At 31.3% G+C, this 27,073-nt stretch overlaps 4 protein-coding genes across 4 annotated transcripts; all 4 read left to right on the top strand.

The window, feature by feature from the left end:
• Window positions 1–3,337: 3,337 nt before the first annotated feature.
• On the top strand, window positions 3,338–4,558 carry LOC18098875 (uncharacterized). Its single transcript, XM_006382632.3, has 4 exons — window positions 3,338–3,444; window positions 3,559–3,687; window positions 3,798–4,022; window positions 4,174–4,558. The coding sequence occupies exons 1-4, from the start codon at window positions 3,378–3,380 to the stop codon at window positions 4,308–4,310; spliced, it is 558 nt and encodes a 185-aa protein (XP_006382694.3). The 5' UTR covers window positions 3,338–3,377; the 3' UTR covers window positions 4,311–4,558.
• A 3,430-nt stretch (window positions 4,559–7,988) lies between these two features.
• Window positions 7,989–10,036, top strand: LOC18098874 (F-box protein At5g07610). Its single transcript, XM_024600810.2, has one exon. It carries the CDS (start codon window positions 8,317–8,319, stop codon window positions 9,460–9,462), a length of 1,146 nt encoding a protein of 381 aa, XP_024456578.1. The 5' UTR covers window positions 7,989–8,316; the 3' UTR covers window positions 9,463–10,036.
• Window positions 10,037–14,726: 4,690 nt separating this feature from the next.
• LOC18098873 (bifunctional 3-dehydroquinate dehydratase/shikimate dehydrogenase, chloroplastic) lies at window positions 14,727–20,487 on the top strand. The gene is made up of 10 exons (XM_006382630.3): window positions 14,727–15,285; window positions 17,067–17,172; window positions 17,379–17,597; window positions 17,966–18,306; window positions 18,672–18,735; window positions 18,943–19,051; window positions 19,184–19,330; window positions 19,461–19,609; window positions 19,702–19,864; window positions 20,342–20,487. The coding sequence occupies exons 1-10, from the start codon at window positions 15,071–15,073 to the stop codon at window positions 20,383–20,385; spliced, it is 1,557 nt and encodes a 518-aa protein (XP_006382692.1). The 5' UTR covers window positions 14,727–15,070; the 3' UTR covers window positions 20,386–20,487.
• Window positions 20,488–21,505: 1,018 nt separating this feature from the next.
• On the top strand, window positions 21,506–22,654 carry LOC18098872 (bifunctional 3-dehydroquinate dehydratase/shikimate dehydrogenase, chloroplastic). Its single transcript, XM_052452931.1, has 3 exons — window positions 21,506–21,850; window positions 21,966–22,185; window positions 22,286–22,654. The coding sequence occupies exons 1-3, from the start codon at window positions 21,506–21,508 to the stop codon at window positions 22,312–22,314; spliced, it is 594 nt and encodes a 197-aa protein (XP_052308891.1). The 3' UTR covers window positions 22,315–22,654.
• The last annotated feature ends 4,419 nt before the right edge of the window (window positions 22,655–27,073 follow it).

Below are 27,073 nucleotides of genomic sequence, written 5' to 3'. Positions count from 1 at the left end.
TACTATTTTCATATACATTGCAATTCATAAGTGAAACAGTGATAGTTGAACATATTATAGTGAATAAAATGCCAGCAAAATACAAGATTGAGAGGTTTAAGGAGAACAATTTCTCACTATAGAAAATGAGAATGAAGACAGTTTTAAGGAAAAACAATTGCCTGGTAGCAATTAGAGAAAGGCCCTCGGAGATCACTGATAATGTCAAATGGATTGAGATGGATAACAATACTATTACTAACATACATTTAGCATTAGACGACGATGTATTATCAAGTGTGGCGGAGAAGAAAACTACAAGGAAGATTTAGGTTACTCTAACAAAGTTATATGAGTCTAAGTTTCTACATAATAATATCTTTTTAAAAATGAGACTTTATACCTTATGAATGGTAGAAACCACGACAATGATTGATCATATCAACACTATAAGAACTTTATTTTCACAGCTCACCATGTTGGGTCAGCAAATAGAGGAAAATGAATGTGCAAAGCTTCAACTTCAAAGTCTTCCTGATTTATATAATCAGCTCATTATCAATCTGACCAATAACATCCTCATAGACTATCTAGTCTTCGATGATGTTACAATCGTTACTTTGAAAGAATAAAATAAACATATGAACAAAGGAAACAAAATTAATAATTCACATTAAAAGAGGCATTATTAATGTCAAGAGGAAGTATCAATGGAGCGTAGCTCTAGATGGGAGTCAAAGGCAAGAATGGTCTAAATCAAGAAGTAGAAAAATTGAGAAATGCTACAATTGTGGCAGAGAAGAACACTATAAAAGGAATTACTTGTATAAAAAACAACTCTAAGTCATCAAAACCTCAAGGATGTGTAACAAACATTTTAAATGATGGCGAAGTTTTATGTAGTGAAGTAGTAACAATCTCTGAAAATAGAATGGAACTCATTAAGGTTTGATTAATGGTTTTAGGAGCAACATAGCATATGACTTCATGTTAGGATCCTAACAACAACAACTACAACAAATAGTAATCAATCAGATGCACAAACATAAAAAACAATTGTAAATGATAGAGAAAAACATATAAAATTTTCTTCCTCAATTATTCTGTTGGCATATCAATATTCTCCATGACAATATGGTATCCAAGTTTCCTAAAGTAAAATACCATGTCTCCTCAGGAAGCTGATAATGGCATTACATTTTTATGTAGTAATTATTAGTAAATAAAAAGTTACATCTACTGTGTTTGAATAGTTATTTTCTTCAAAAGCTATTTTTTAGATTAACAGTTTCAAAATTTCTCATTCTACAAATTTCCAAGTTGTCCTTCATTATGCAAGGAAGCCTCAATTTAGTTCATAACCATCAGTATATATGGTTACATTATATTATATGAAGGGGTGATGTCTAAGAATACTATAGATAACTATATATGAACCCTAATTATTTGTTTTTTTAGCATAATCCTTGTTTTCTCTAGTAATTCAATGGGGGAAAGACCCATTATTTCAACCTAACATTTCATCAATCCTTAAAAAATAAATTATTTTATTATTATTTTGATGTATTTTCAATTTTAATTAAATAAATATAATCTCTTAAACTTTAAGTCATTATTATTTACTTTCATTTCACTCTTGTAGTGTGTATTTAGTAATATGATGTAAGATGTTTTTATAAAAATATTTTTTAATTCAAAGTGCATTAAAATGATTTTTTTTAGAGTTTTTTTTATTTTTAACATCAATATATCAAAATCATAATAAAAAACATCTAGAAAAAAATATTTGATATTTTTATTTTTAAAGTAAAACATAGTATAAAACACTTTAAAAAACAGGTTGAAACATATTACAAACAGAGCAATAATATTATCATTACTCACCTTATTTCTCTGTTATAGTGTCATTTCTAATTTAGTTAAATTGCAATGAATGGATTGAAATGGAAAATATAGATACATAATTCACCAAATCGATATCGGATAGGGTTTTTTTTATCTAATGATGAAATTAAATACGTGATACCAATGATGAATCTGATTCAATTATCAACTTGTTTTTACTTTTTAATCATGCAGTGTTGACTTTTTTTTTTCTTTTGACCATGTCATCATGATGATTTTCTTTTTCGGATTATGATGTCACCATTTACATTGATATTGTATATATACTCTTCATACGCCTATATTATGGCTACCTAACAAGTAAATGAATGTATCAATCATTTTTACTTAGCCCTTGTAATTTTAAACCAATTAATTGGTCCTTGTAGCTTAGAAATAATTAATTAAATAGACCTTTGATAATTTTTTACCATCCTCATTTAGTAATTTTTTTAATTTTTCATAAAAGACCTTTTGTTGTAAAAATTTTCCATCTTACCTAATCCTTTTTTATTTATTTTCAATAAGGAAAGAAAATAAACTAAAAAAAGAACATGAATTAAACTTATAAAAGGATTTAATTATGAATAACTTAAAATTTATGGCTTAAATATACAGTTTCTAAAACTAGCTATATATAAGAATATTCAATCAATTATTTTAATTAAACTACAAGCACTAATTAAGTTATAATTTACATAAATAATTTGCCTAATCTCCTATATATTCATTGTCAACTCCTTGACTTCCTTGTTATAGTGCATGTCTATCAATTAATTCCCCACTTTTAGCTGTAAAGACTCGAGGAAATTAACAAATATCAAGAGGGCAGAGAAGTCAATGTCAACATTGCGAAATGAAAAGGATTCTGATAAATCCACGGCCTTTAATTAGAATTAATGTATTCAATCCCAATTGGTATTATATTAGTCCATTTAATAAATGATAATTAATTAAAATAAGAAAACATGATCTGACCATTTTGTATAAAGTAAAAAAAATACAATGTTATATGTTATTTTTTTCAGTTTTAACAGTAAGGATATTTTTATTAAGTTTTCATATACTATAGCTAGTTTTTTAAAAAAAAAATTATTTATTTCTTAAAAAATATAGGGTAAGTATTAATTCTAGAGAAAATGAAATAATTATACATTGCATTTGGATGATGAATTCATATAGAGTTTTGTTGTTCACATGTACCGATATAATAATATTATATAATTTATTGTGAGAATTTATTTTAAGACCAACAAAAGAATATTTATTTTAAATCTTTATTTTTATTTCTTCAACCAAATATATTATTATTTATTTTATTTTATATTAAAATATTAACCAAATACAACCCTAATAAACTTTTTACCGATAAGTAATAATTTCTCAAATTCGTAAATAGTAAAGACTGCATAAAATTATTAATCTCCGAGCCCCGCAAGCACTGCGCGCCTGCAACCAGTATATAATACAGAAGGCTGAGCCATTTCTTTGTGCTACCTCCATTAGTGTTGACAATGGCTAGTTGCCTGGTGTTACTCGTCCTGGCTTTCTTCGTTTTCTCAACAAATGTAGATGCACAAGGTGATATTTTATTTATTTATTTCGTTTTTTCCTGTTTCAATACATAGATCGATGCCCACTGCTAAGATCTTGCGTCTAACTATTTCAAATTAATTCTATGCTTAAAATTTCTAGTTACCGTTTATTGTCAAGCATCCGATTACAACAATGAAGTATTGATGCAATGGATGTATGCCAACGGCATATCCTGTCAGCCAATTACTAGCAGCACCACAAGTACTCCTTCAATTAGCAGCAAAAGCAGTAAGTTTTGAGCACCAAGATCTTACCTTTTTTCTTTCTTTTATGTTTCTATAGACCCCCACTTCGAGTTTCTGTTTAACCATTTCAAATTTTATACTTGAAATTTCTAGTTGAAGTTGATTGTGAAGGATCCAGATTTTACGTGGATGAAAATGTTTTAGAATGGATATATGCCAACAACATACCCTGTCATCCAATTACTAGAAGCAAAAAGAGAAACAAGCTTCCCATTATACTTGGAACCGTCATTCCAATTTTCTGCCTTTTCTGGGCTATTGTGGGGTTTATAGTGCACCACAAGAGAAAAACAGCAGCCATTGCTGCAATAACTACAGGTTAGCAAGCAGAATATTATCTATTATGTGATATACTTTGACAGTATTACAAGTACTTTTTTTATAAAAAGAGTTTGAATCAAATATCTCTCTATGACATTAATTAATATCAGTTGAGTTACAACTCGTTTAATTTTCTTGGATCGTTAAGGACAAGTTGACGGTGCCAATAAGCATACTCAGGGATCACTAAGTGCCGATGGGATCAAGATCAACATCCACGACCAAACAAGTCAAGGGATTGGTGATGAATATCCACGGCAGCAACAGGAAAGCAACCATGCCTGAGATGAGAAACACCCAACTTTCTTTGCTCAAATATTATTTGGACATATCATTTCTTCTTGCAAATATTGTATTCAAGCTTTCCAAAGTCGTTGATCATATGTTGAGGACTGATCATCATTGACATGATTTGTATTGCAGCAATTAGCTGGTTCTGAAAATTGTACCTTAATTAGTTGTGTTTGTATTGTGTTCTTTGGAACCCTTTTTCCAACTATGTTTTAACATGCATGAGTTTCAATTTCGGATCATTCGATAAATTTGCAAGTTTTCCTCGATTCTGAATTAGCTTTTTTTAAACTACAGATATAATACAACAAGTTAAAATTCACATCAAGAAGCCATGTATTTGTGTTATATATAGATTTTACAGCAACAAATATTTTTTTAAAAAAATGAACATGAATACTTTGAAACTCAGTGGCTTGTCAAGAATCATCATCTGTTTCTTGGGTTTGGCCTTTGATCCTTTAAAATGGCCTCATTACAAGGTCCTTTTTGGTGACTCTATAAAAACGAAAACTCGAAATCAGATAAATATACATTCATCAGAGACCGATCGAGTCCTGGATTGTAGCCATGATGACCAACTGAGTAGCAACTGCCAAATCTGATTTTGCATGGGGTTTTTGTAATGGTGTCACTCATTGGTACAATGATGAACTGACATCAGTGGCCATTTGCATAAGGGAATGACTATATATAGAATTTGATGATTGTGAGCTGAGATCGGATTGTTCTTGATGGTCTTTGAAGTACTATGCGAATCTTCTCTATGAGAAATCTGATTTAGCAGGGAGCTTCGTTTTCAGTGTTGAGTCTTCTTGCACGGGCTGAAGAGGAAGAAAAGTCTATGGGCGTGCTTTTGTGGATGGAGCGGCCATATCCCGTAATCTTTATGATGGGACATTGAATAAGATTTGAGTTCTACAGCATAACCGAAACCTACAGTTCCTGCTCTCTATCCTACCTTGGATTATAATATTCGCAGCATATTTATAACTAGATTTGTTGTCCATGCTCTCCCGCAAGCTAATAATTTTTTTAAGATGTAAAACAAGAATCCTAGAGTAAGAAAATTCTATACTCAAGTCATTGGTGCAATTAATAATTTAAATAATATGAAAAAAAACAAGCTTAAACTTTATCTCATTTTTAAAATCCATAACTCGTAGGTGAAATACTAAACTCGGGTTCAATCATTAAGTTTAATTCCCAGCCAATTTAATTTTAAAAATAAATTGTAAAAAAAAATATGAATTAAAAAAATTGCAAAAAAAAAAAGCAACAAAAAAAATAAGGATAAAATTTGATAGAAAAAACTCAAGGAGAATGAAATTATTAAAAAAATTCAAAAAATAATCTCAAATAAAATAAATATCAATCAAAAGAATGATACCAAATTTAAAAGGTTAAAAAATCATAGAGGGTGAAATTGAAAAATATTTGTAATTTGATATATTAAAAAATGGTAGGGTGAAAATGAAAAACAATTGTAATTTTATAAATTATTTAAAATTTTAAAAAAATAGTAATTAAAAGGACATGGATCAAATGTGAAGGAAAATAAATTGTAGGGGTTGGTCATAATTTTTTGGAGAAAGCAAAAAAATATAAATGGTCGTCGATGCCAAGCTAGATGCCTGTCTTGTCCACGCGCCACTCCAACACATAAAAGGCGTCATAACCTTTCAAACGCAGCCGCGAAAGGCAGTGTTTAGTGGTCGAACAGTCTCGCATGCACCGCCCAAACAACATTGGGCCATCCACACACGCTGGCATTTTTTTTTAATAATATTTAATATATGTAAATTATAAAAATACCCCTGAGTAACCTCCAAATATATAATAAAACCAATGTAAAATGACAAAAAAAAAAGGTCTTATGAGAGAGTTGTGTTGATTTCATCTTTAAAAACATCAAAATAATTATATTATTTTATAAAAATTGAAAAGATCAAAACGTCTCTGAGTAATAGGCATTATAATTTTTTATTCTAGGGTCAAATTAGTAATTTTAATGTGCAATAAAAAAAATGATTAATCCAGCCCTGTACAATTTATAAAAGACAATTGTGTCATAGTGAAAAGACAATATTGCCCCCAATGCCTAGTTTAAAGATTTTTTTTTGTCAAGAACAATTGCGTCATTTCACTATTCCAATTAATGGTGAAATATCTCTTTGGGCTACAATAGCTTCTCCTTCTCCTTTAGCTTTTTTTTAATGTCCCATCCAGAATCCGAGTTAATCTAAGATCCAAATCACGAGTTAAGTGGGTTGACTAGCACAAGTTGATGGGTCAAATCAAGTTATAATTTAAAAAATAAACCGAAAACTTTCCAAGAAAAATAAATATTAAAAAAACACTTTTTGTATAAAAAAATGGCTCAAAGTAAAATTAAACCCAAACCAAGCTCCAGCTTAACAAGTCATCAAGTTAACTCGTCAGTCAAAGCCAAGTTTTATAAGGGGGTGTTTTGGATTGTAGTTGGATCAAGTTTTTGAAAAATTTTGAAAATATTTTTAGCTTAAAATTATTATTTTTTTGTGTGTGTTTTTGGATCATTTTGATGTGCTGATGTTAAAAATAAGTTTTTTTAAAAATATTATTTTAATATATTTCTAAATAAAAACCATTTTGAAAAATAACATCTACCGTAGTCCAAGTTAGTCAATAATTTGTTTTCGTGTTAATTTTCGTGGTTGAGATTTGAAAAAAATTGGTTTTTATATTATAGTGTATTTGATTTAAATAAGTATTTAGTTAAAATCGTGGCTGAAAATATATTTTTAAAAAAACAAGTTATAAGTATTTGTTTAAAAGTGTGATCGAAGTTAGTGATGAATGTTAAATTACCAAAAAAAGAATAATAATTTATAAAGGGTTGAAAATGACCAATTTTTTTAATTGGCATGAACAATTTGGGTTATTGGAAGTTAACTAACAAAAGCAGCCACAGAAACAATCACAATCTAAATATGATTCGCAGTGTTGAAATTTCTCTTTCTATGTGTAGAAGCCGAAGCCCTATAAGTTGTAGTCTTCTTCTTTTTTATTTTAATTTTTCCTTCTGTCTAAATTGTAATGGCGATGCCCTTTAATTCCGTCCTTTTAGCGGAATAAGAAGAAAGGTCCTTGCGCTCTCCGGCGTACACGTTTTGTAGCTTGATTGTTGCTCTCCTCTCCTCCTTTTATTTGTTTGCTTTTCCTGCTGTTGGCAGGTCCTCCATTCAGGGAAAGGCAGAACTCACTACGAAAATCTCAATTATTTTAAAAGTATTTTTAATTTTAAAAATATGTTTTTGCTATAGTTTTGATCTAAAAAATATGAAAAAATTATTATTTTAATAAATATATATATTTTGAAAATCACCTGTAGTATAATTTCAAACCCACAAAATAATCCGATTTTCCAAGCTTTTTTCAGATTAATTTTCTAAACCGGATCTTCGGACTAGGACCACAGGAGGAGGAAATGGCTAAGGGTTCTTGGATATTGGGCTATTATCACCAGTTTCCGGGGCTTATTTTTCAAAGCAGGCTAGTGCAAGTCCACTGCCACTAAATTTATTGTAAGTGGGCCAGATGAAGCCGAGATCTGTTCTGAGTTATGGGCTCTAGCCCATCCTGCTTCTCCTCCTCCTTGTTACAGGGCTGAAACATGACAAAACGACAAGCACCGACTGAAAATGGGTAGGTGTAGAAAAGACAGAAGACACAATAGGGGACTCCTTGTTTGGGTCAACGACCAAAGAGAACAGCAATACGACAGCGAAAAGCAGCAGAGCACGCCATTCTTCCAAGGGCTTCAAGTCTTCACTGCTCATGGAAGCTTAAGCGGCTAAGTATAATTTGTTTGATTTCCCATTTCTGTAGCTGTCAGTAAATTTTAATGCTGATTATGATGGTATAGATTGTGTAGAAGCCTTAACTTTCCTTTGAAGATCAAAACCCATCAATCAATCAGCCTTTAGTTTTGTTATCTGGATTTAGCTATCAATCCATCATGATGAGAGACGGCAAGTTAAAACAATCTTGCTATGTGCCTTCTTCATCAGCAGAAGTAATAGGGAACAACCTAGACCTCGTTACTGAAATCTTGCTTCGTGTACCGGCAAAACCACTCCTTAAGTTCAAGTGCGTGTCAAAGCAATGGCTTTCTTTAATTTCAGACCCTAAATTCTGTGCCTCTCATACTCACCACCAACCACCAACAGCACCCTCTGCTCTCTTCCTGCTCAGCTACTTGGCTTCCAGCCCTCAGCTAATTGTCCCTTTAAAAAATGAGCCTATGCCAAACACTATGCCCTTCTTGGACCATCTAAATATTCCTGGATTCTGTATTGATCAGTCTTGTAATGGGTTGCTTCTCTGCTCTTTCACTTGCATAGACTCAACTGATTTGGGGTACTGGTTTTTTATTTGTAATCCCACCACCAATCATTTCAAGAGGATTTCTCACCCTGTTCACAAATTTGACGAGTTTCATCATCCACCTGTTCTTTGTTTGGCTTTTGATCCATTAAAATCATTCAACTATAAGGTTGTTTGTTTCTACCAAGTTGTTTCTGGTGGATATCAAATTGATGTATATTCGTCGGAGACTGGGTCCTGGGGTTTCAATCAAATTCCTTTTGTAAATCCTCCTTCTTTGAAAATTCATGAGTGGGTTTTTTGTAATGATGCTATTCACTGGTGCAGTCTTGAAGAGAACTCGCAATATTTTGATGTTTCTAGTGAGAGCGTGAATATTCTGCCAATGCCTCCGAGAGGTAAACTAGACATTACGTACTTTGGTGGTTCTCGAGGCCATTTGCATATGGGCGTTGGCATCAGCCGTTTAGTCTTAGAATTTGATATTTGGGAGCTGAAAGAGGATTATTCAGGATGGTTTATAAAGTATCATCTGGATCTTCATTCTATGAGAAGAGTGTTAGCCAATCGATGTCCGTTGTCAGTTTTGAGCCTTATCCGGGCTGAAAATGAAGATGAGTCGACGATTGTGTTTGTTGTGGATGATAGAGCAATGTCCTATAATCTTTATGACAGGAGATCAAAAATGCTCTGTGATTTGCTGCAGAAAACCAATCCTTATAGTGCTTATTTAAAGTTTCATGCTTATGAATACTTTGAGACACTTATTCATGTTTGAGCACAGCACTTGTACTGTCAGTAATTCAACCATCAACCTGCTTAGTCGTAACATCTGCAGCATTGAAATTTCAGTTCTTCTATGTAGAAGTCTGGCTCCACCAGTTGAAGTATTTTAGTCTGTTTTGATCTAGAGAAGAATTATAGATTTCCTTATCCAAGAACCACTATTCTTGCTGTGCTGGTCATCTTCGCTTCACGAGATGAAAGAGGCAGTGTATCCAAGAAGTGAGATGTGGAAGAAAATGGAGTCCATGGTGGAAATGATAAAGCTTGGGGAATTGGGAATTTTGAAAAGAAGGAATTACGGAGGTGCTTAACCAGCTTACCATGGAGAGTCAGCAATACCACCTGTCTAATTAAACCCTTCAGATGTTGAAAGAGGCAGTATATCTGTTCCAAGCTCAGAGATTTACCTCTCTGCTAGAAGTTTGAACCACATTTAAGGGCAATTTCACAGATTTTTGTTTTTGCCTTTTTAGCTTTTCAGCATGGTTGTTTGTGAGTTCTCCATAAAATATAGGGTTTTATCTCTGACAAGAAGGATTTTGCTATTAAATGTGACTAAACTAAAATGCTGTTCGTAGCCAACTAGATTAGCAGATTGTTTCAAACTAAAGAGGTTGTCAGAATGTCAAATTTCACGGTGACTTTTAAGTTTGTTTTTATATTTTAAAATTGCTCATGAAAAGATTTAAAATTCTTTTTAATTTTTAATTTTTAATTATTTATTTAATATTTTCTGATCATTTTAATATATTAATATTAAAAATTAATTTTAAAAAATAAAAATAATATCATTTTAATATTTTTTTAATTAAAAAATATTTTAAAAAACAACTATTATATAGTAATAAAACTGCAATCTCTGCATTCATGCTCAGCTTCTTCATCCTGTTATGATTATGAGTAGGAAAATGAGATGACAGTCGAGTGAATCGACAAACACATGATGAGATGACAGTTGGTTTTTTATCTCTTGGGACATTTAAAAAACCAAGTCACTTGGATTATGGATTCTGGGCTGCTAGAAAGTAAAGATCTTGAGCTTCTAAAAGCCTTCGAGTTGCATCAAAGTTATTTTTTTCACATCAAGAGCTATCTCTTTCACACATAGAGGTTCAGACAAGTAATTGTTTTATGTAATCAATTTTTTAAAACAAACTGAAGATCTAAACCAATAACAAAACCATCGATTGTCAATGAGAAAAAAGCGAAATATTGAGCAAAGAATCCTGAACGTGAACAAGAAGGAAGAACAGAGGAGGAAAAGCCCCCCAAAAATCACCCTTTTCATGTTAATGTTTAGGAGAAATTAACAATAAAGCCATGAATGATGACTAGGAGTTTTTGAGCAACGAATACCTGACATAAATAGCAACCTGCATTTTAAAAACCAGAGAAAATCTTGCTGTGATTAGTAATTTATCTCCATGAATTTTGAAGTTGTCGAGTAAGTGTGACTGGTTATGGAGTAAGGAAGAGGAAGAAGTCTCGTTACAAAGACAAGCAGCAAGTGATTAGTGATGGAGCATGGTCCTCCACAGAACTTCTCATCCTGTCTCGAACAGCAACCTGTGTAATAAAAGAGAAGCATTGATCCCATTTTCAAGAAGGAACTACATGAAATAAATAAAGAGATGGATTCAAGAATCGATCCTCTTGCTCGAAACATTGAAATCATTTTGGTTTTTCACCCATTCTCCTTTTTTCTCTAATTCCAATGCTAGAGATCTCTCTATGGGTTGAATCTCTTTTGCTTTTAAATAAATAAATAAATATTCAATTTTACTCAATAAAGTTTAAACAGCGTGAAAATTGTGGATTCATTTAATTCAATATCATGACATCACATGCATTGATTTCCTTTTTCTTTCCTTTTTTTTTTTTAATCTTTTTATGTCATTGGAAAAAATTCTAGATTTTTGTAGTGATTAAGTCATGAAAACTTCAAATAAAAATGAGCTTTTCGTAGTTGCGTTGCAGACCATGGTGAATGCGGACTTTTCTTTCTAGACTTGGTGTTTTTGTAAAAACAAGTTCTAGAAACTCTTTAATGATTAAGCCAATAATTAAAAATAATATATAATAAAGAGAAAATGACAAGAGAATATAAGAGAAATTGTATGTTTTGTCTATGAATTTGTATGAAGTTCTTGGATGAGCCTGTGTTTATGCAAAGCTCTTGTGTTGAGTAGCTTGAGTTAGTCTGAAATGACTTGCATTTGTTTCTAGCTCCTTGAATGTTTATCTAATAATCAAAGTATTTATAAATCTTAATAATAAAAGATTATTTCTTGGATTGTGAAAAATAGTATTGTAGTTATCTTGATGTGATTTATAGATAGAGATTTAAAGAACAAGTTGGATTGTGAAGAATAGTGTTTTAATTACCTTAATGTGATGCATAGAAAGGGATGTAAAGAAGAAGTGTGAACCAGAAATAATAAAGGATAGAAAAATACTATATACTCTACATAAAAAAAAAAATTGTGAGTGCTTGACAAAGATATTTTGAGAATAAATAGATTGAAGTGCATGCCTTCTAGGATGAGCAAGAGAGAGACCATGAGAAGGAGGGAGAAAAAAGGTGTCCAATATAGAATGATCTTATTTGTTTTTGTGTTTTAAAAGTGTTTTTAAAAAATTTAAAATTTTTTATCTTTACTTCAAATTAATATTTTTTTTGTGTTTTTAGATTATTTTGATGTGCTGATGTCAAAAATAATTTTTAAAAAATAAAAAATATATTATTTTGATACATTTCTGAATGAAAAGTATTTTAAAAATCAATATGAGAGAGATAGAGATGATGTGTCTAAGAGAGAGAAAGAAAAAGTACATGCGAAAGAAAATAAAAAAGAAAGGAGAAGAGAAACAAACAAAACATGGGGTTGGTTGTCTCCCGAGTAGTTTTATTTATTTATGTTTTTTTTGGCATTATTATGTAGTAAATGAAAGGTGTAATTTTTTTTTAAATATTAAAAAATAATATAAATTATATATTAAACCTCATTTAATAACTTAAAATTTTGAGTTAATATAGTTTATTAACATCATATCGAAGCTTTATTAACCGAACAATTATAAATTTAAATTTTATCATCCTCATTCTATAAAATTAAGTACAAGATAGTAAGTATTTACAAGTTTCAAACCCAAATAATTTTTAGTGAGAAGATATGTTAGAAAATAATATAATCATATCTTGAAATCACATCAAACAACTTAAATTTTTAGGATACGATATTTTTTTAACAATGATGTCGGTTAACTTAGTCTCTTAAATTCAAACTCCCAATAATAATAATAATAATAATAATAATAATAATAATAGAGATTAACAAGGTGAGAAGTACAAAATTAACATATGAATTAACAAGATAAAAAACAATCTAGTACGGAGCTGCTGACTTCTTAACCACCAATGAAAACGATGCCACCCTCCACGGTTCATTCCCCCCCGCAAATACATACAAAAATTATTAAATGAAGTTAATTCATTATTTAGAATTATTGACCAACCAATGGATTTCTTGTAAATCGAGTCATTAATTAAGTTAATTAATTATATTTAGATTTTAAGTATCTTCACATTTAATATCACAATTATAATAATGGGATGAGATTTTATTTTGATAATTATAAAGTAAAATAATTAAAATCATAATCAAGTGGGAAATTCAATAATATTAGGTGGTAGACTAGATTCATCTTTAAAAAAAAAAAAAACATTCATGCACGTAAGTCGTATACTCAAACTAAGCGTGACGTGGATACACCTCCTTCTTGTCCTTCGTGAATAGAAAACTTCATAGATGTCCCCAACCTTTAAGTACAGTCTCGATTGGATCCTCAATCTTCTTCTTTTTTTATCTTAATTAGGTCTACAACATACTAATAAACTCTCAATTAATTAGCTATTTTATACTCTTACTAAATGTTAATAAAATACGGCAAATAATTCTTTTAAAAATGCTCACGAATTACTGAGTTGTTATCATTTTTTTTAGTATCATTTTTTTTTAGTATTCAATATTACTCAATTATATTATTAGTTACAAAAAACCACCTCCTTTGAAGCAAAATCATAACAATATTTGAATCCATAAGATTCTATCTTCTTTTTGGGAAGCAAGGCAGTGTAAATAAGAACTAAAAGATTGAGAAAAGACTTGATATTTGAAGATAATAATATATAATAGTGTTTTTATATCCATATCTTAGACAAAATATAAACAAATTATTCTTATAGGTGCTGGTTAATAACTCCTCTCCAATACACTACACTTGCTATTTATTTTTGATAATTATCGAAAGTATATATTAAAAAGATCATAAAACTAATAGTCCAAGCAAAAAACAGGGACATGATCAAATAAAAAGAAAACAGATTTAGAAAAACAGAGAAATAGAATACGAGAAAAAAAAACTAGTGATGGTATGTTACAATAAAAATATAGAAACAAAATAAAAGGTCAAAATAAAAAATGACTAACTAAGATTTTTTATTATATCATAAATTTAAAATATATAATTAAATAACAACTCGAAAAAAGATAGAATATAAGTGAGAATTAATTTTGTGAATCATACGTGTTATATATGACATTACAAGTCATGAGTAATGTCAGCATCCCTCCCTCCCTCACCTACCACAAACCCACTAATAACCAAACCTAACCTTTTTTTGTTTTTTTTTGAAAAAGAAATTAAAACCCTAACCAGACAGGCTTACATGGAGGCAAGATTTGTTGGTGGCTAGCAAGAAGCAAAATGGCATACAACTAACGTATTCCTTGGACTTTTGTGTCTATTTTTATTGACGGCACAGTCAATGTAAGCTCAATTAAAATTCACCTTACCAAACTCTCACCATTAAACCTAATCTAAGAAAGACCCAAAAATCATGATTGGAGAATATTAAAAAAAAAAAAAAAAACCTCAACAACTCCATCGGTCAACTTTTTTTCTAACGTTCAAGACAGTAAAATCACAGACGGTAATAATAATAAAAGATATGTCTTTTATTACTTTTATTTTAAAATAATAAAAAATTATTTTAAAACTATCTGTAGAATAGATAATATATCGTTCTCTCTCGAGCTGAAATCGTGATTCTGAAAATAAAAAAAAATAAAAAAAAATTGTGGTTAATTTCTTACAATTTTGTTGTAATCACGCTTTAAAAAAAATACACTTGAAAAAATCAATGCAAAGCAAATGCAAGAAACAGCTCCAGTGTCAGATTTTTATTTCATTTTCCTAGAACTTGCTTCAAGCGGAGGCCGTGGCAAAACTCACCAAACCTTATCTGCTAATTAATTTCCTGGCTATATATACACCCTAATCCCACTAGAGAAAGACAAAGCATTGCTTGGCATGAGCTTGTTCTATTTGGATTGCTGGGTCTCTATTATATTCTCTTCATTTTGATCTCCTTTCATTCTTCTTTTCTATTTTGTTTAGTTTTTCTTAAACTTAGAATCCAAGAAAGTGTCGATCTTGCCTTCTATATCATACCCTGCAAACACACAGCAATCCTTTTCGAGTCCCTGCACTTTTCTGTCTCAAAAATTACTGGTTAATTTCTTCATCTTTTTGGTCTGATGGGGAGTGTTGGAGTCCTGACAAATTCTGTAATGGTTTGTGCTCCATTAATGGCTCAATCTGTTGAGCAAATGGTGATCGACATGCATAGTGCAAAGGCACAAGGCGCTGATGTTGTGGAGGTCAGGTTGGACTGCATTAGCAAGTTTCAGCCTAGGCAAGACCTGGAAACCATCATCAGAAACAAGCCATTGCCGGTGATCATTGTCTACAGGTAACTTCTTTTTTCTTTTTTTCTTAGATTAGTCGCGATCCCGTATGGTCAATTTTTGAATTATTAGGGTTCAAAGAGAAAAATTAGTAGAGATCGAAGAGAAGGAGACGGCTCTGAATGGAATACGTCTCCCATCAAAAGTTTTATCCTTGTAAGTAATCATTAAATGGACTGACTTTATGTGGGCAAAGATCTTGTATAGGAGGAGGAGGTCTCCAGTCTCCTCAAACCTTTCTCCTCTTCCCACGTTTTTGAGTGAACTTCAAATTGTATCCCTGTATATTCATGAATGTTCTATTTCAACCCTTATGTTTTAAAATCTTCTAATCTTGTCCTTCTAGATTTCAAGAAGGTCCAATGTTACTCCTAATCACTAAATAGCCTATTTTTTAAATTTGGTTTTTGAGTATAGATGGGGGGAAAGTAAGAAAAAATAAAATAAAGTGTGAGGATATTAGCTTTTAATTAGTTCATAAGCAGGGGAGGATAATATTGAAACTCTTAAAAACTATATGGATAACTTTCAAATTTTATATTATTCAGATAGGAGTGGAACATTTGATAATGGCAAAAAATGTAATTTAACTCTCTCTTTTTAACTTTCCTGTCTTCCTTTATTTTAGGACCAAGAATTTGTATGTATATTGTAGTATTTATTATTTTTTAAAGTATTTTTTTATTTAAAAATATATTAAAATAATATTTTATTATTTTTTTAAAAAAATTTTATTTTTAACATTAATATATTCATATAATTCAAAAACATTAAAAAAAAATTAAAAATTTAAAAACACGCGACCAACATTATGTTTTATAACTTGATTGACTGCATGTTTGCCAAGAATTTAAATTTGTTTTTTTAAAATATATTTTTATGTGTTTTAAATTTTTTTTGATATGTTAATATAAAAAATAAAATAAAAAATATATTATTTTAATATTTTTAAAAAATAAACTTTAAAAAATAATCATTGATTGTTGTTGATAATGGAACCCACATTATAATGGGACCCATATGCAAGGCTCACAAGTGGAGCTCAGACGCTGGTGTTTGTGCCTGGTGGGTTAGCGTCGCGACAATCTTAGATTCCTTCACTTTCTTTTTCTTTTTTTGTCATTTTGAAAGAAAAAAAAAAGGAAAAAAAAAGCTGGAAGTTTAACAGAAGAAAATGAAAGGAAATTGGCTAACCATTAGATTCATCGCGGATATAATCGAGGGCTTAGAAGCATTGTTAATTAAACTCCACACGGGTTGATCTGGCGCAAGGTTGAAGTTATGGATGGTACGGATTAATCTAGTTCAATTAAAAATTAAAATGATTTTGTTTTAAAAAAATTAAAAAAAAAAATCAGCCGGAGCTAAAAATCGGATCTGTAGATATAAGAAATATACTTGTGTTGTTTGAAGAAAATGAATTTAGCATAGTTATAAAACTGGTCTGGCAGGCTAGACAAGTTAATTTAATGATCAAATAATTTTATATTATATTTTTTTAATTATTTTTTTTAATAAATAAATAAATTTACCTGTAAACTCATAGATTAACCTAATCAACTCATGGATTAACCTAATTAACTCACGACACGAGCTTGAGCTTGAGCTTTCGTACAGGTTAAAATCCTAAACAGGTCTTGTAACTTTGGAATTTATGGAAATTAGAAGGCATATATGTGTGCATGGATGATACGTGTATATGGCACTAGATGCAGGCTTTAATAAATAAATAAATAAATAAAAACTTTCAATTTCTTTTATGTTAATTATAGCATAATTGTACCAGGCCAAAGTGGGAAGGTGGGCAGTACGAAGGGGATGAGCACAGAAGGTTGGAAGCACTTCGTTTGGCAAATGATCTGGGAGCTGATTATATTGATTTGGAGCTTAAGGTAGTTTATGAAGTTCTTTTTCGGGATTGAATTGGGTAGAAAACTGCAAAACGTGTGAAGTTGTATCAGAAAAGCAGAAATTTGTGATTTGTGTTGATTGTTTATGCCTGTAACTTGCATAAGTAGCAATATGACAGTGTTGATCATCACAGTTAACATTTTGTGAAGCTCTGGCTCGTATTTGACTTGCATCCCATGTCATCCAGGTTGCCTCTGAGCTGATATGGGAACTGAAAAACAAGCATCAGAATGGTGGGAAAGTCATTGTATCATCTTACTTGAATGGTGCAACCCCCTCGAAAGAAAATCTCAGCCATCTTGTTGCAACCATGCAAGCTACTGAAGCAGATATCATCAAAGTTGTTTCTAATGCAGATGATATCACAGAAATGGAAAGGATTTTTCATTTGCTTTCGCATTGCGAGGTATGAGACATCATGCTAAAAGCTTTATGCCTTTAAGGTGTATAGAAATGGCAAAAGATCAGAGTGGATGAAAATAAACTAGTTAGATGTGGCATGTATCACTCTGTAGATTATGAATCAAATTAAAGCATGTTTGATTTGTATACATGCACACAGAGATCAAATTTCTTGGGAAAGAACAAGTTGTAATTCGAGATTGGGTTGGCAAAGAGAATCCAAAAAAGAAAATAAAGTTCGTGGAGATTAGAAATGAGAGTGAAAATCTTCATAACATAAGGTTTTGGTCATGACTTTGGGATCAAGATAGATTCTTCTTTGAATCAGACTTTCTCGCGTGATACAATTTCAGCTTTTTCTTTAACCTGCAGGTGCCAGCAGTTGCATACTCGGTGGGGGAGAGAGGCCTCATAAGCCAGCTGTTGTGCCCCAAATTCGGTGGTGCTTTAGTCTATGGATCCATGGAAGGAAATTCAATTCCTGGTTTACCTACATTAGACAGCCTTAGAGAAGCCTACAAGGTTGACTGCATTAATTCAGATACTAAAGTTTTCGGTCTTGTTTCAAAGCCAGTTGGCCACAGCAAAGGCCCTCTGTTGCATAATCCTACCCTGAGACATGTGAACTTTAATGGGATCTATGTCCCCATGTTTGTCGATGATCTCAAGAAGTTCTTTGATGTCTACGCAAGCCCTGACTTTGCTGGTTATAGGTACGGTACATGCAATTTTGTAGTCCATTTTGAAGTTAATACGGCATCAATATTTTAATATAAAACTTTGCTTAATTTGACATCACATGTGAAGAACTTGTTTTTTCTCGGTTCAATATTCATTTTGCATAAAATTGGAAGGAGCTAGGATTGCTAGAAATTGTGAAGTGCCGTCTATTTGTATGTTACATTTGGTTCGTATACGATATATAAAATCTTTCTTTAAGTTATTTTTGAATTAAGATGGTTATATCAAATGATGTGTTACGAGATCAAATCTCATTATCCGAATGGTTTAATCTCTTAGTTGAGATCATCGTCTTTCCTAATTTAGTTTCTCATTTCGCTCATTTTCTGAACTGTAGTGTTGGGTTTCCATACAAGGAAGCTGTCGTGCAGTTCTGTGATGAAGTCCATCCACTGGCTAAGGTGATTTAATCTTCCATTTTAGATGTTTTGTAATTTCACAGGTATTTTTATTTTCCATCTTCACAGAAGCTTCATGTTTATGACCATCTTGTAAGTTTTTCATCTGGATGACAACAGTGATCAGTTATAATTTATTATACTTGATGTTACAGTTCTTGATTCTAGCCCTGACATATTGCAATGTAATCAACATTTTGTGCCTGTCAGTGTATTGGAGCTGTTAATACCATCATAAGGAGGCCCTGTGATGGGAAACTGATAGGTTATAATACAGACTGTGAGGGTTCAATAACTGCAATTGAGGATGCTTTGAGAGGTACTGACATTACTTCCTCAGCTCTGTATCTTTAGAAGGTTGTATACGTTTTGAAAGTGACTGTAAATACTTAGTTATTGCTTATCAGATCTGGTTAGTGATGTATACGCATTGGTCATGTGAATATCACAGATCAGAAATACGTCAATGGCAGATCCTTAAATTCTCCGTTGGCTGGGAAACAGTTTGTGGTAGTTGGTGCTGGAGGTGCTGGAAGAGCAATTGCAGTTGGAGCTAAGAGTAGAGGAGCCCGTTTAATTATTTTCGACATCGATCTCGGTAGATCCACTGTCATTTTCTTCTTTTTCCTTGAAGCAGTATGCTGATTAGTTCCTTATGAACTGGTAACATAAGAAATTCAAGAGCATCTAAAACGTTCTTCATCTCTTTCTCATGTTTTTCCAAAAAGAGAGAGCAAAGAGTCTTGCTCGAGCTGTTTCTGGTGAAGCTCAACATTTTGAAAGTCTAGCACATTTCCAGCCTGAGAATGGGGCAATCCTTGCAAATGCAACACCGATTGGAATGCATCCGAGTACAGATCGAATTCCCGCGGCCGAGGTTCTCTCCGCTTCATATTCTCTCCACTTCATAACAAGAACAGAATTTCATGTTGGTTTTCATTATTAAAACCTTATATTTGTTTGTTTAAGGAAACCTTGGGGAACTACCAACTGGTATTCGATGCTGTTTACACACCAAGAAAAACCAGACTATTAAAAGATGCTGATGCAGCTGGAGCAATTACAGTGAGTGGAGTTGAGATGTTCCTCAGACAGGCCATCGGGCAGTTCAACCTCTTCACCGGCAGAGAAGGTATCTCCCCTACTTCTCCTTTCTATCGCTTTCGTAATCATCCCTTGTATTTCTTCATTGTATCTCCTTTATATTCCTTCCAAAGGCCTACTGGCTACTGCGCTGAGCCCGGATAATACTTGCTAGCAATTGAAGAACTTCACACCTTCTATACCATCCTACTACTGTCATGCAAACCTGGAATTGAGCCGGATTTATACTCTAGTGGATAAGTTTTACTCACAAACGAATTATTGAAATGGCAAGAACTTGTCTATCAACCAAAGCCCTGCAATCCTAATTAACTGAAGCTGCCAACTTCAATCCTTAATGATCTTGTACAATTCTTTTATCCACCGCAGATATAAAGCCCATCACAGAGTCATTCTTCCTCAAAGCTCGTTTGATGAATAGAAAACCTTTAATGTATAATATATAGTTTCATAAATTACATCTATGATTGAAGTGACCTCATTTTTGTCTGTCCATCTCTTGCAGCTCCGAAGGACTTCATGCGGGAGATTGTTTTAGCCAAATTCTGATGTGTTGCACCATATAAATAATGCTGTAATGTGTAATCTCGGACTATCATTTAATTGCGAATATCGGTTCATAAATAAAAGCTGATTGATTTTTGAAAACTAGTTATTTCTTCTCCTGCTGGTTACTTGATTATTATGCAAGGACATTAAATGTATCAGTCCTCTGCTAAACAGTGAGTCCTGGCTTCCATTTTCAAGGCTGAAACCAAATGTTAAACAAGAAAGGGGTGTTCTGGGAGATAAAATTGTCTTTAAAAAAACATTAACAGAACAGAAAAGGTTTAAAAAACCATTAAAAACCAAATATTATAGTTTGACAAGATCCACAGTTTGTGTTTATGAATGAGTTCAATGAACTGGAAAACGTTATGAATACCCCAAGACTCGAGTCCATGTAATCTGTAGCATTCTCAGAGCATAAAAAATATAGCTAGGAAGACATACAAAGTTCGAAGAATGTTTGGTGTAATACTTGAAGTTAGAAGGTAGCAAATGGCAAGAACAAGCTTGTCAAATGGTTGTCATGGATAATAACAATAAGGTTGGACGAATTTTCTTGAATTGCGTTTGGATTTTTTCTAAAATTACCTGTTCTTAGTAAGATTTGATCTTGTGAATAGATACTTTGCAAAACTTGAGGAATTTTGTGTATGAAACTAATTCGATGTAAATATATAATATTTTTAAAAATTTAATGTCGAAACTCAAATATAAGACTTCAGGTTGAATGAGTTTATTCTTCTTTAACATGTTATTGAGGGCAGTTTTGCTGAGAATTCTCCCTTGTAAACTCAACTCCTAAGACCAGCATAGCAATTAACTTTTCTTGAACATGGGAAGCCTTCCTGAACATTAGGTTTCCATTTTTTTCATGCCAGGCTCCACTTAATAATGTTATCTGTATGTTTTTCTTTCAATTCCTCGAATAAATTTGGTCAGCAAGTGTCAATGCTTTCTCATGTTGACTGCTGTCATCTGGCTGATTTTCCACCTTTGGTTGCTTGCTTTTAGTTCACTACATCTGATCTTCAAATAAGTACTAGTGAAGTGCAAAGCAGTCCTACATGGCAATGTACACCACTACTGGGAACCACGGTCGATCGATCAAATGTTGATCCCAATGAGAAATGCTAAGAAAATCGGTGCTGATGTCGTCGATTGTCTGACAAACTTCAATCCTCACCAAGGTCTTGAAATCCTTATTTTATTGTCTCCTTGCTCACTTTGGTCACTTGCAGGTAAAGACCAAGTCGAACAATACTTGCTTCTTTCGTTATGGCATTTATTTGGATTCTGCTCCACAAATGTCAAATCTTTTTCTCAGTTAATAAGCGTCTTTGTGAAATCTGTACTTTCCAGACCAATTTGGGAAGGTAGTCAGTATGAGGGTGATGAAACCAAGCGGCGGGAAGCACTTCGTTTGGCAATGCAATTGAGAGCTAACTATATTGATGTTGAGCTTGAGGTATCCATTTTGTCAAATAAACTCCGGTTTCTAGTGCAGAATGTTTCCATTGGAAAATACCATCTGATACTGCTTTTTGGAAGTCCTGAGCCTCCTAGCCTTTATTGTTTTGCAGATTGTTCATGAATTCAACGATTCCATGGATGGAAAGAAACCTGATAAATTCAAAGTCATTGTTTCATCTCACAATTTTCACAATACTCCAACTCCTGAGACCATTGCCGATCTTGTTGCAAGAATACAAGCCACTGGAGCTGACATGGTGAAGATTTCTACAGCTGCATTAGACATAAAAGATTACGGAAAACATTTTTCGGGTTATGGTACATTTTCAAGTAAGTAATGCACACATTTCATGGAACTCTTTTCAGAGATTTTGGTTAAATCATCGATGAAATTTCCACATCAATGCATTTCTATCTACCAAAACTACAGGCCCCAATTATAGGAGTTGTATGGGGTGAAAGGGGCTTGATTTCATGGTTACTTAGCCGCAAGTTCGGCAGCTACCTCACTCATGGAGCACTTGAGGCCGGTGCTATATCAGCTCCTGGACAATCTACTGCGGAGGATCTGGGGCGGTGCTTCTTGTAGACCTTACCTAGAACTCTGCGACGTGAGTCACGTGGTCGGGGATGTAGAGCCCAGGCCCATCATTCACGTGCTTGGGGATGTTGACCCAGGCCCATCATTTTGCAGCATGCTTTGAGACATTATTATTATACCATATACTAATAGTGAATGCAAGCAGTCTTAGTTCAGGGGTGGTAAGGTCTTTTTAATGGGACTTTTTACATTAAATTATTTGCCTTCGAATTTTGTTATTTTTTGACATTTTTATTTATTTAGTTATTTCAAGAACGAGTTGTTCTTAATTAACAATAAAATAACTCAAAAAATATTTTATTATCAAACTAAAAAAATAAACATATATACATATGTTATGCAGAGACTCGCAGGCCACAACATGAGAACTGTCCAAATATTTAAAAGAGTTGACCACCATGTGTTCTTGGAGAACATATTACCATATAAATTATTCACACCTACCCATTTCTGGTAATGGGATCAATCATTCAATAATTGAAAATTCACATAAAAGTGATATTAGTATTAAAAAATCTTAATTTTTTTTAAATAAATAGTGATTCCACTAAATGCTAATTCAAAGAACGTATGTAAAATTTATAAATATATTAAAGAGTTATCAGCATTTTTTAAAGTGTTTTTTATTTATAAATATATTAAAATTATTTTTTTATTTTTTTAAATTATTTTTTATATTAGTATATTAAAATAAAAAAATATTTTTTTTAAAAAAAAATATAATGGTAGGAAAAAAAGAGTGAGAAAGAGACATGGGAGATTCGTCTTGATCTTCCTATTTATGCACACCTAACCCACCAACCTACCAAACACAGTCGCTTTCTGTACTGTTTTTGATATCTATGAGCAGCTCGTGCCATAATTTCCACATTGTAAGGAAATTTACTTTTGGTGACATTAGATTTTCTGGTCTTTGATCTTGCTTTTGGAATCATTCTTCAGATTAAAAGTTTATGACTTTTCGCTTGTGTTTCTTGATTTCTTTGCCAGGCGAGGCAAAGTTGCTAGTAAAGTTCCAGGATCCTGAAACAGTATATTACAGCTATGAAAAGGTAAAAAAATGAACCTGAAATACCAAAAATATCCTAGAATTAATTTCATTAAATGCTCAATAAATTATAAAATTATGTATAGTAATAATTCGAAAAATCAAATTCAAATCATTTAAAATTAAATTCAATTAATGATCAAATGTTAACTCTTGGATCCTCAAAATATTCAAAACACATGGCGAAATTCAATTGGAAATTAAGATGCTATATATATTTCTTGATTTAATTAAAAAAATATATGATGTGCCCGATTAAGAAAAGATACAAGATTAAAACAATCGTAGACAACTGTTCATTTAAAGGGAAAGATTGATTTATTTTAGTATTTATAGTTAATAATTTATTCTGTTTCTGTATTTATTTAAATCAGTTATGCATATTAAATAAAATTTTGAAGGTTATAACTTGGAAAGGAAAACACATCTAATAGACTTTGTTTCTTTATTTATTCTGATTATTTAATTCTCATTGATTGAAAACATAAACATTACATTTTGATTCTATTTTTTATTTTTATTTATTATAACTTATGATTAGACAATTGACTTTGTCTTCGGCTTTAATGTATTATATACATAGTGGACCGACCTAGGAAATTTCTCAATCAATCAATATTATATAGTTTTTTTTTCCCAAAATGGTTGTCTAGTAAAAGCATTGACAATATATATTTTGCTAAATTAAAGTCTATTTTATAAGAGATACAATTGGAATTGGAAATAGAGTATGTAAGTCGTCAAATATGACAATCGCTTTAAAATATAAAGAGTACTAAATTATTATGGATCTAAATGGATTCTCAAGCCAGTCAATACTTAATACATACCAAGGGAACTTTTTTTTTAGAACATATTATATAGAAAGTGTATTTCTATGTTTTGTAGTATTAAAAAATATATTTTAAATAGAATATTTTATAATCAATAAGAAAACAACGTTATTTTTCAAGAAAATGAAATGAGTCATGGACTTAGAATTAAACCTGTTTTTTTATTAAAATTTAAATATTTTTAGATCTTTTTAATGTGCTGATATTAAAAATAAATTTTAAAAAATAAAAAAATATATTATTTTAATGCATTTCAAAGCAAAAAAAAAAACTTTGAAAAGTAATTTTTACCACACTCCCGAACACCCCTTTAGTTTACGACGTACACTACATTATAACCCTCAATTATCACCATTATCACTTCACCACTATTGTTTGATATTATAATAGTTTTTAATTTTTTAAAAAATGGGTTTAATAAAAGTGATTACTTGTAGATTTTCATTAATCAAAGTTTCAAGAAATAATTTTTAGATAACTCTATATAAAATTATGGTATATATTGAATAATCAAACACTTTTAAATTTATAATTAAAACAAAACATAGACAACATCACATAGACAAATAAAGCCTCTCACTACAGGCCTGTTTGAGATTGTAATAGCGGTTGCGGTTCAAAGTGTTTTTGATTTAGAAATAAATTAAAATAATATATTTTTTTATTTTTTTTAAATAATCTTTTATATCAGCATGTTAAAACAATCTGAAAACATAAAAAAATTTTAATTTTTTTTAACGTTATCGAACAGAGTCTACAATCAACACCATCACTAGTATATATAACAACCAAAACCCTTTGTAATCATCACCCAAACATTACTACCAATGTAGATATCATCCAGCCACCATCTTATTTAAAAATATTTGAAAGTAAGATTGATCTACGCTACAAATCAGCTAGGTATCGGGTTGAACCATCTTGCCTATCCGGGTTTTATAACTTGAGTTATTATACTATTATTAATTTCAACACTCAATGTAAATTATAGTGAAAATAAATAATATCTAATTATTTTTCAAAACATATAAGTTTGACAATAATACATGTTATGGATAAAATAGATTTTTTATATTCGATTTTGTCTTGTTCATCATTAACCAAACATGATACATAAATAGTCGATATGTTTTGTACACTATTACCAAATATAATTTTGTCTTCATCTTATATTATATCTTGTCTTCACTGTTCGTGTCATTTTTATCTCGAGATAATAATCAAACGCCATATACTTATAAAAAAACATATTTAAAAGTTTGAATTACAAAAAAAAAAAAACTAAATGAGCTCAGTCTTTTACTATGGCTCTGAACATAAAAAACTGTGGATTGAAACAGTGTAAATATAATTTTGCCCTTGCTAAAAAAATTGATTAAGCCTGTAATTTGGGGTAGAAATGTCTTTTTTATAGGATACTTTCGTCATTGCAAAACTGATTAGGGACAAAATGGTCTGAACATTTTTTTTGTTACACTGTAATGATTGTTTTTCCCTTCAAAGCAAAAAATAATAATCTTTGGGTGAATAGCTCTTTTGTTTTTTTAAAATGAATAGTTAAGTTATGATCATGCCCTTAGAAGAGAAAGGAAATGTACATGCATAGAGGGGCTTCTACTCCTTTTCCATTTTTAAAACAACAAAATGACGGAATTAACCTTGTGGTTCGAAAAAATAAAGGCTATTTGTAAGGATGTCTTGGTCTTTTTCAACAGGTTTTGTTGTTATTTTTAGGTTTTGTCAGGGGTTGTTTGGTAATTTTAATTTTTTAAATATTATTAAAAAAAGTTCATGCATGGGTCATCGCGTCATGACCTCCGAGCCATTCAAGTGGCATTAGAAATATAATTTTTTAATTTGAGGGACCGTGTGGTTTTCATAGTCCTGCTTCTGTTGTGGCATTAGAAGTGGTGTGTAGTCCTTTTTCTAGCGGTGCGATGCATGCTTATGAAGGAGGTATGGTCAGGTTGCAGTGAATGTTATTTCTTTTTTCTCTCTCATTTCCCGGAAAGACACGCCTAAACTTTCAAAAAAACAATTGTGCCCTCCGGTTTGTAATCTTATCAATTTTGGTCCTTCTTCTTTTAATTAATGTTTACTTAGCTTTTAATACTTTTTGAAGTTTGGATTTCTTCAATTTGATCCATGGGCATTTTTTCAATTTGATTTTTTTAATTGGATTTGGTCTCTCTACTTTTAATTGCTCTATTTTTATGCTATATATTTTTCTTGATTATTTTTTTTTGCAATTTTATTCCTTTTAATTTTATTGCATTTGTTTTTTTAGTTTATTTTTTATCTTCATTAATTTGATTGTTATATTCTTATCCTTTTTTAAAAAAAAAAAATTTTTGCCTCTCAATATTTAATTTCATTTGGTTTTTTATCAAGTTTTGGTCCTTATTCTCTCAATAACTTTTTTTTTTAAATCATTTTCTTATATTTTTTTTCAATTTAGTCTCTAATTATTTTCTTTTGTTTTTTTTATATCATGTCTGATATGCATTGTTTAAGTTTTAAATTGTTTTACAGTTGAATACTTTACTCTGTTGTTTTTCATGGTTGCCTTCCAACATGGTAGTCATTTATTGAAATGTGATTTTTTTTCTTCAAATTCATCATTTGACATTTGGTTATTAAACTCTTAGCATTGTTTTTTGCGTTTTTCTTTTTGTTGAGTTATCACAATCTCATATCCTTGGTAATAGGTTAATCAAGTTAACCATGGTTGCCTCA

This window comes from Populus trichocarpa, chromosome 5, assembly GCF_000002775.5.
Source record: "Populus trichocarpa isolate Nisqually-1 chromosome 5, P.trichocarpa_v4.1, whole genome shotgun sequence".
Lineage (NCBI taxonomy): Eukaryota > Viridiplantae > Streptophyta > Magnoliopsida > Malpighiales > Salicaceae > Populus > Populus trichocarpa.
The sequence above is the reverse complement of the archived record's forward strand: the minus strand, read 5'-3'. Positions and strand labels throughout refer to the sequence as shown.

Coding starts and splice junctions, on each gene's coding strand:
- LOC18098875 (XM_006382632.3), top strand. CDS start 3,378: ATGGCTAGTTGCCTGGTGTTACTCGTCCTGGCTTTCTTCGTTTTCTCA. Junction 3,445..3,558: donor AACAAATGTAGATGCACAAG/GTGATATTTTAT, acceptor TAAAATTTCTAG/TTACCGTTTATTGTCAAGCA. Junction 4,023..4,173: donor CATTGCTGCAATAACTACAG/GTTAGCAAGCAG, acceptor TGGATCGTTAAG/GACAAGTTGACGGTGCCAAT.
- LOC18098874 (XM_024600810.2), top strand. CDS start 8,317: ATGATGAGAGACGGCAAGTTAAAACAATCTTGCTATGTGCCTTCTTCA.
- LOC18098873 (XM_006382630.3), top strand. CDS start 15,071: ATGGGGAGTGTTGGAGTCCTGACAAATTCTGTAATGGTTTGTGCTCCA. Junction 18,736..18,942: donor AAGTCCATCCACTGGCTAAG/GTGATTTAATCT, acceptor TGTGCCTGTCAG/TGTATTGGAGCTGTTAATAC. Junction 19,052..19,183: donor AATTGAGGATGCTTTGAGAG/GTACTGACATTA, acceptor TGAATATCACAG/ATCAGAAATACGTCAATGGC.
- LOC18098872 (XM_052452931.1), top strand. CDS start 21,506: ATGAGAAATGCTAAGAAAATCGGTGCTGATGTCGTCGATTGTCTGACA. Junction 21,851..21,965: donor ATATTGATGTTGAGCTTGAG/GTATCCATTTTG, acceptor ATTGTTTTGCAG/ATTGTTCATGAATTCAACGA. Junction 22,186..22,285: donor GGGTTATGGTACATTTTCAA/GTAAGTAATGCA, acceptor CCAAAACTACAG/GCCCCAATTATAGGAGTTGT.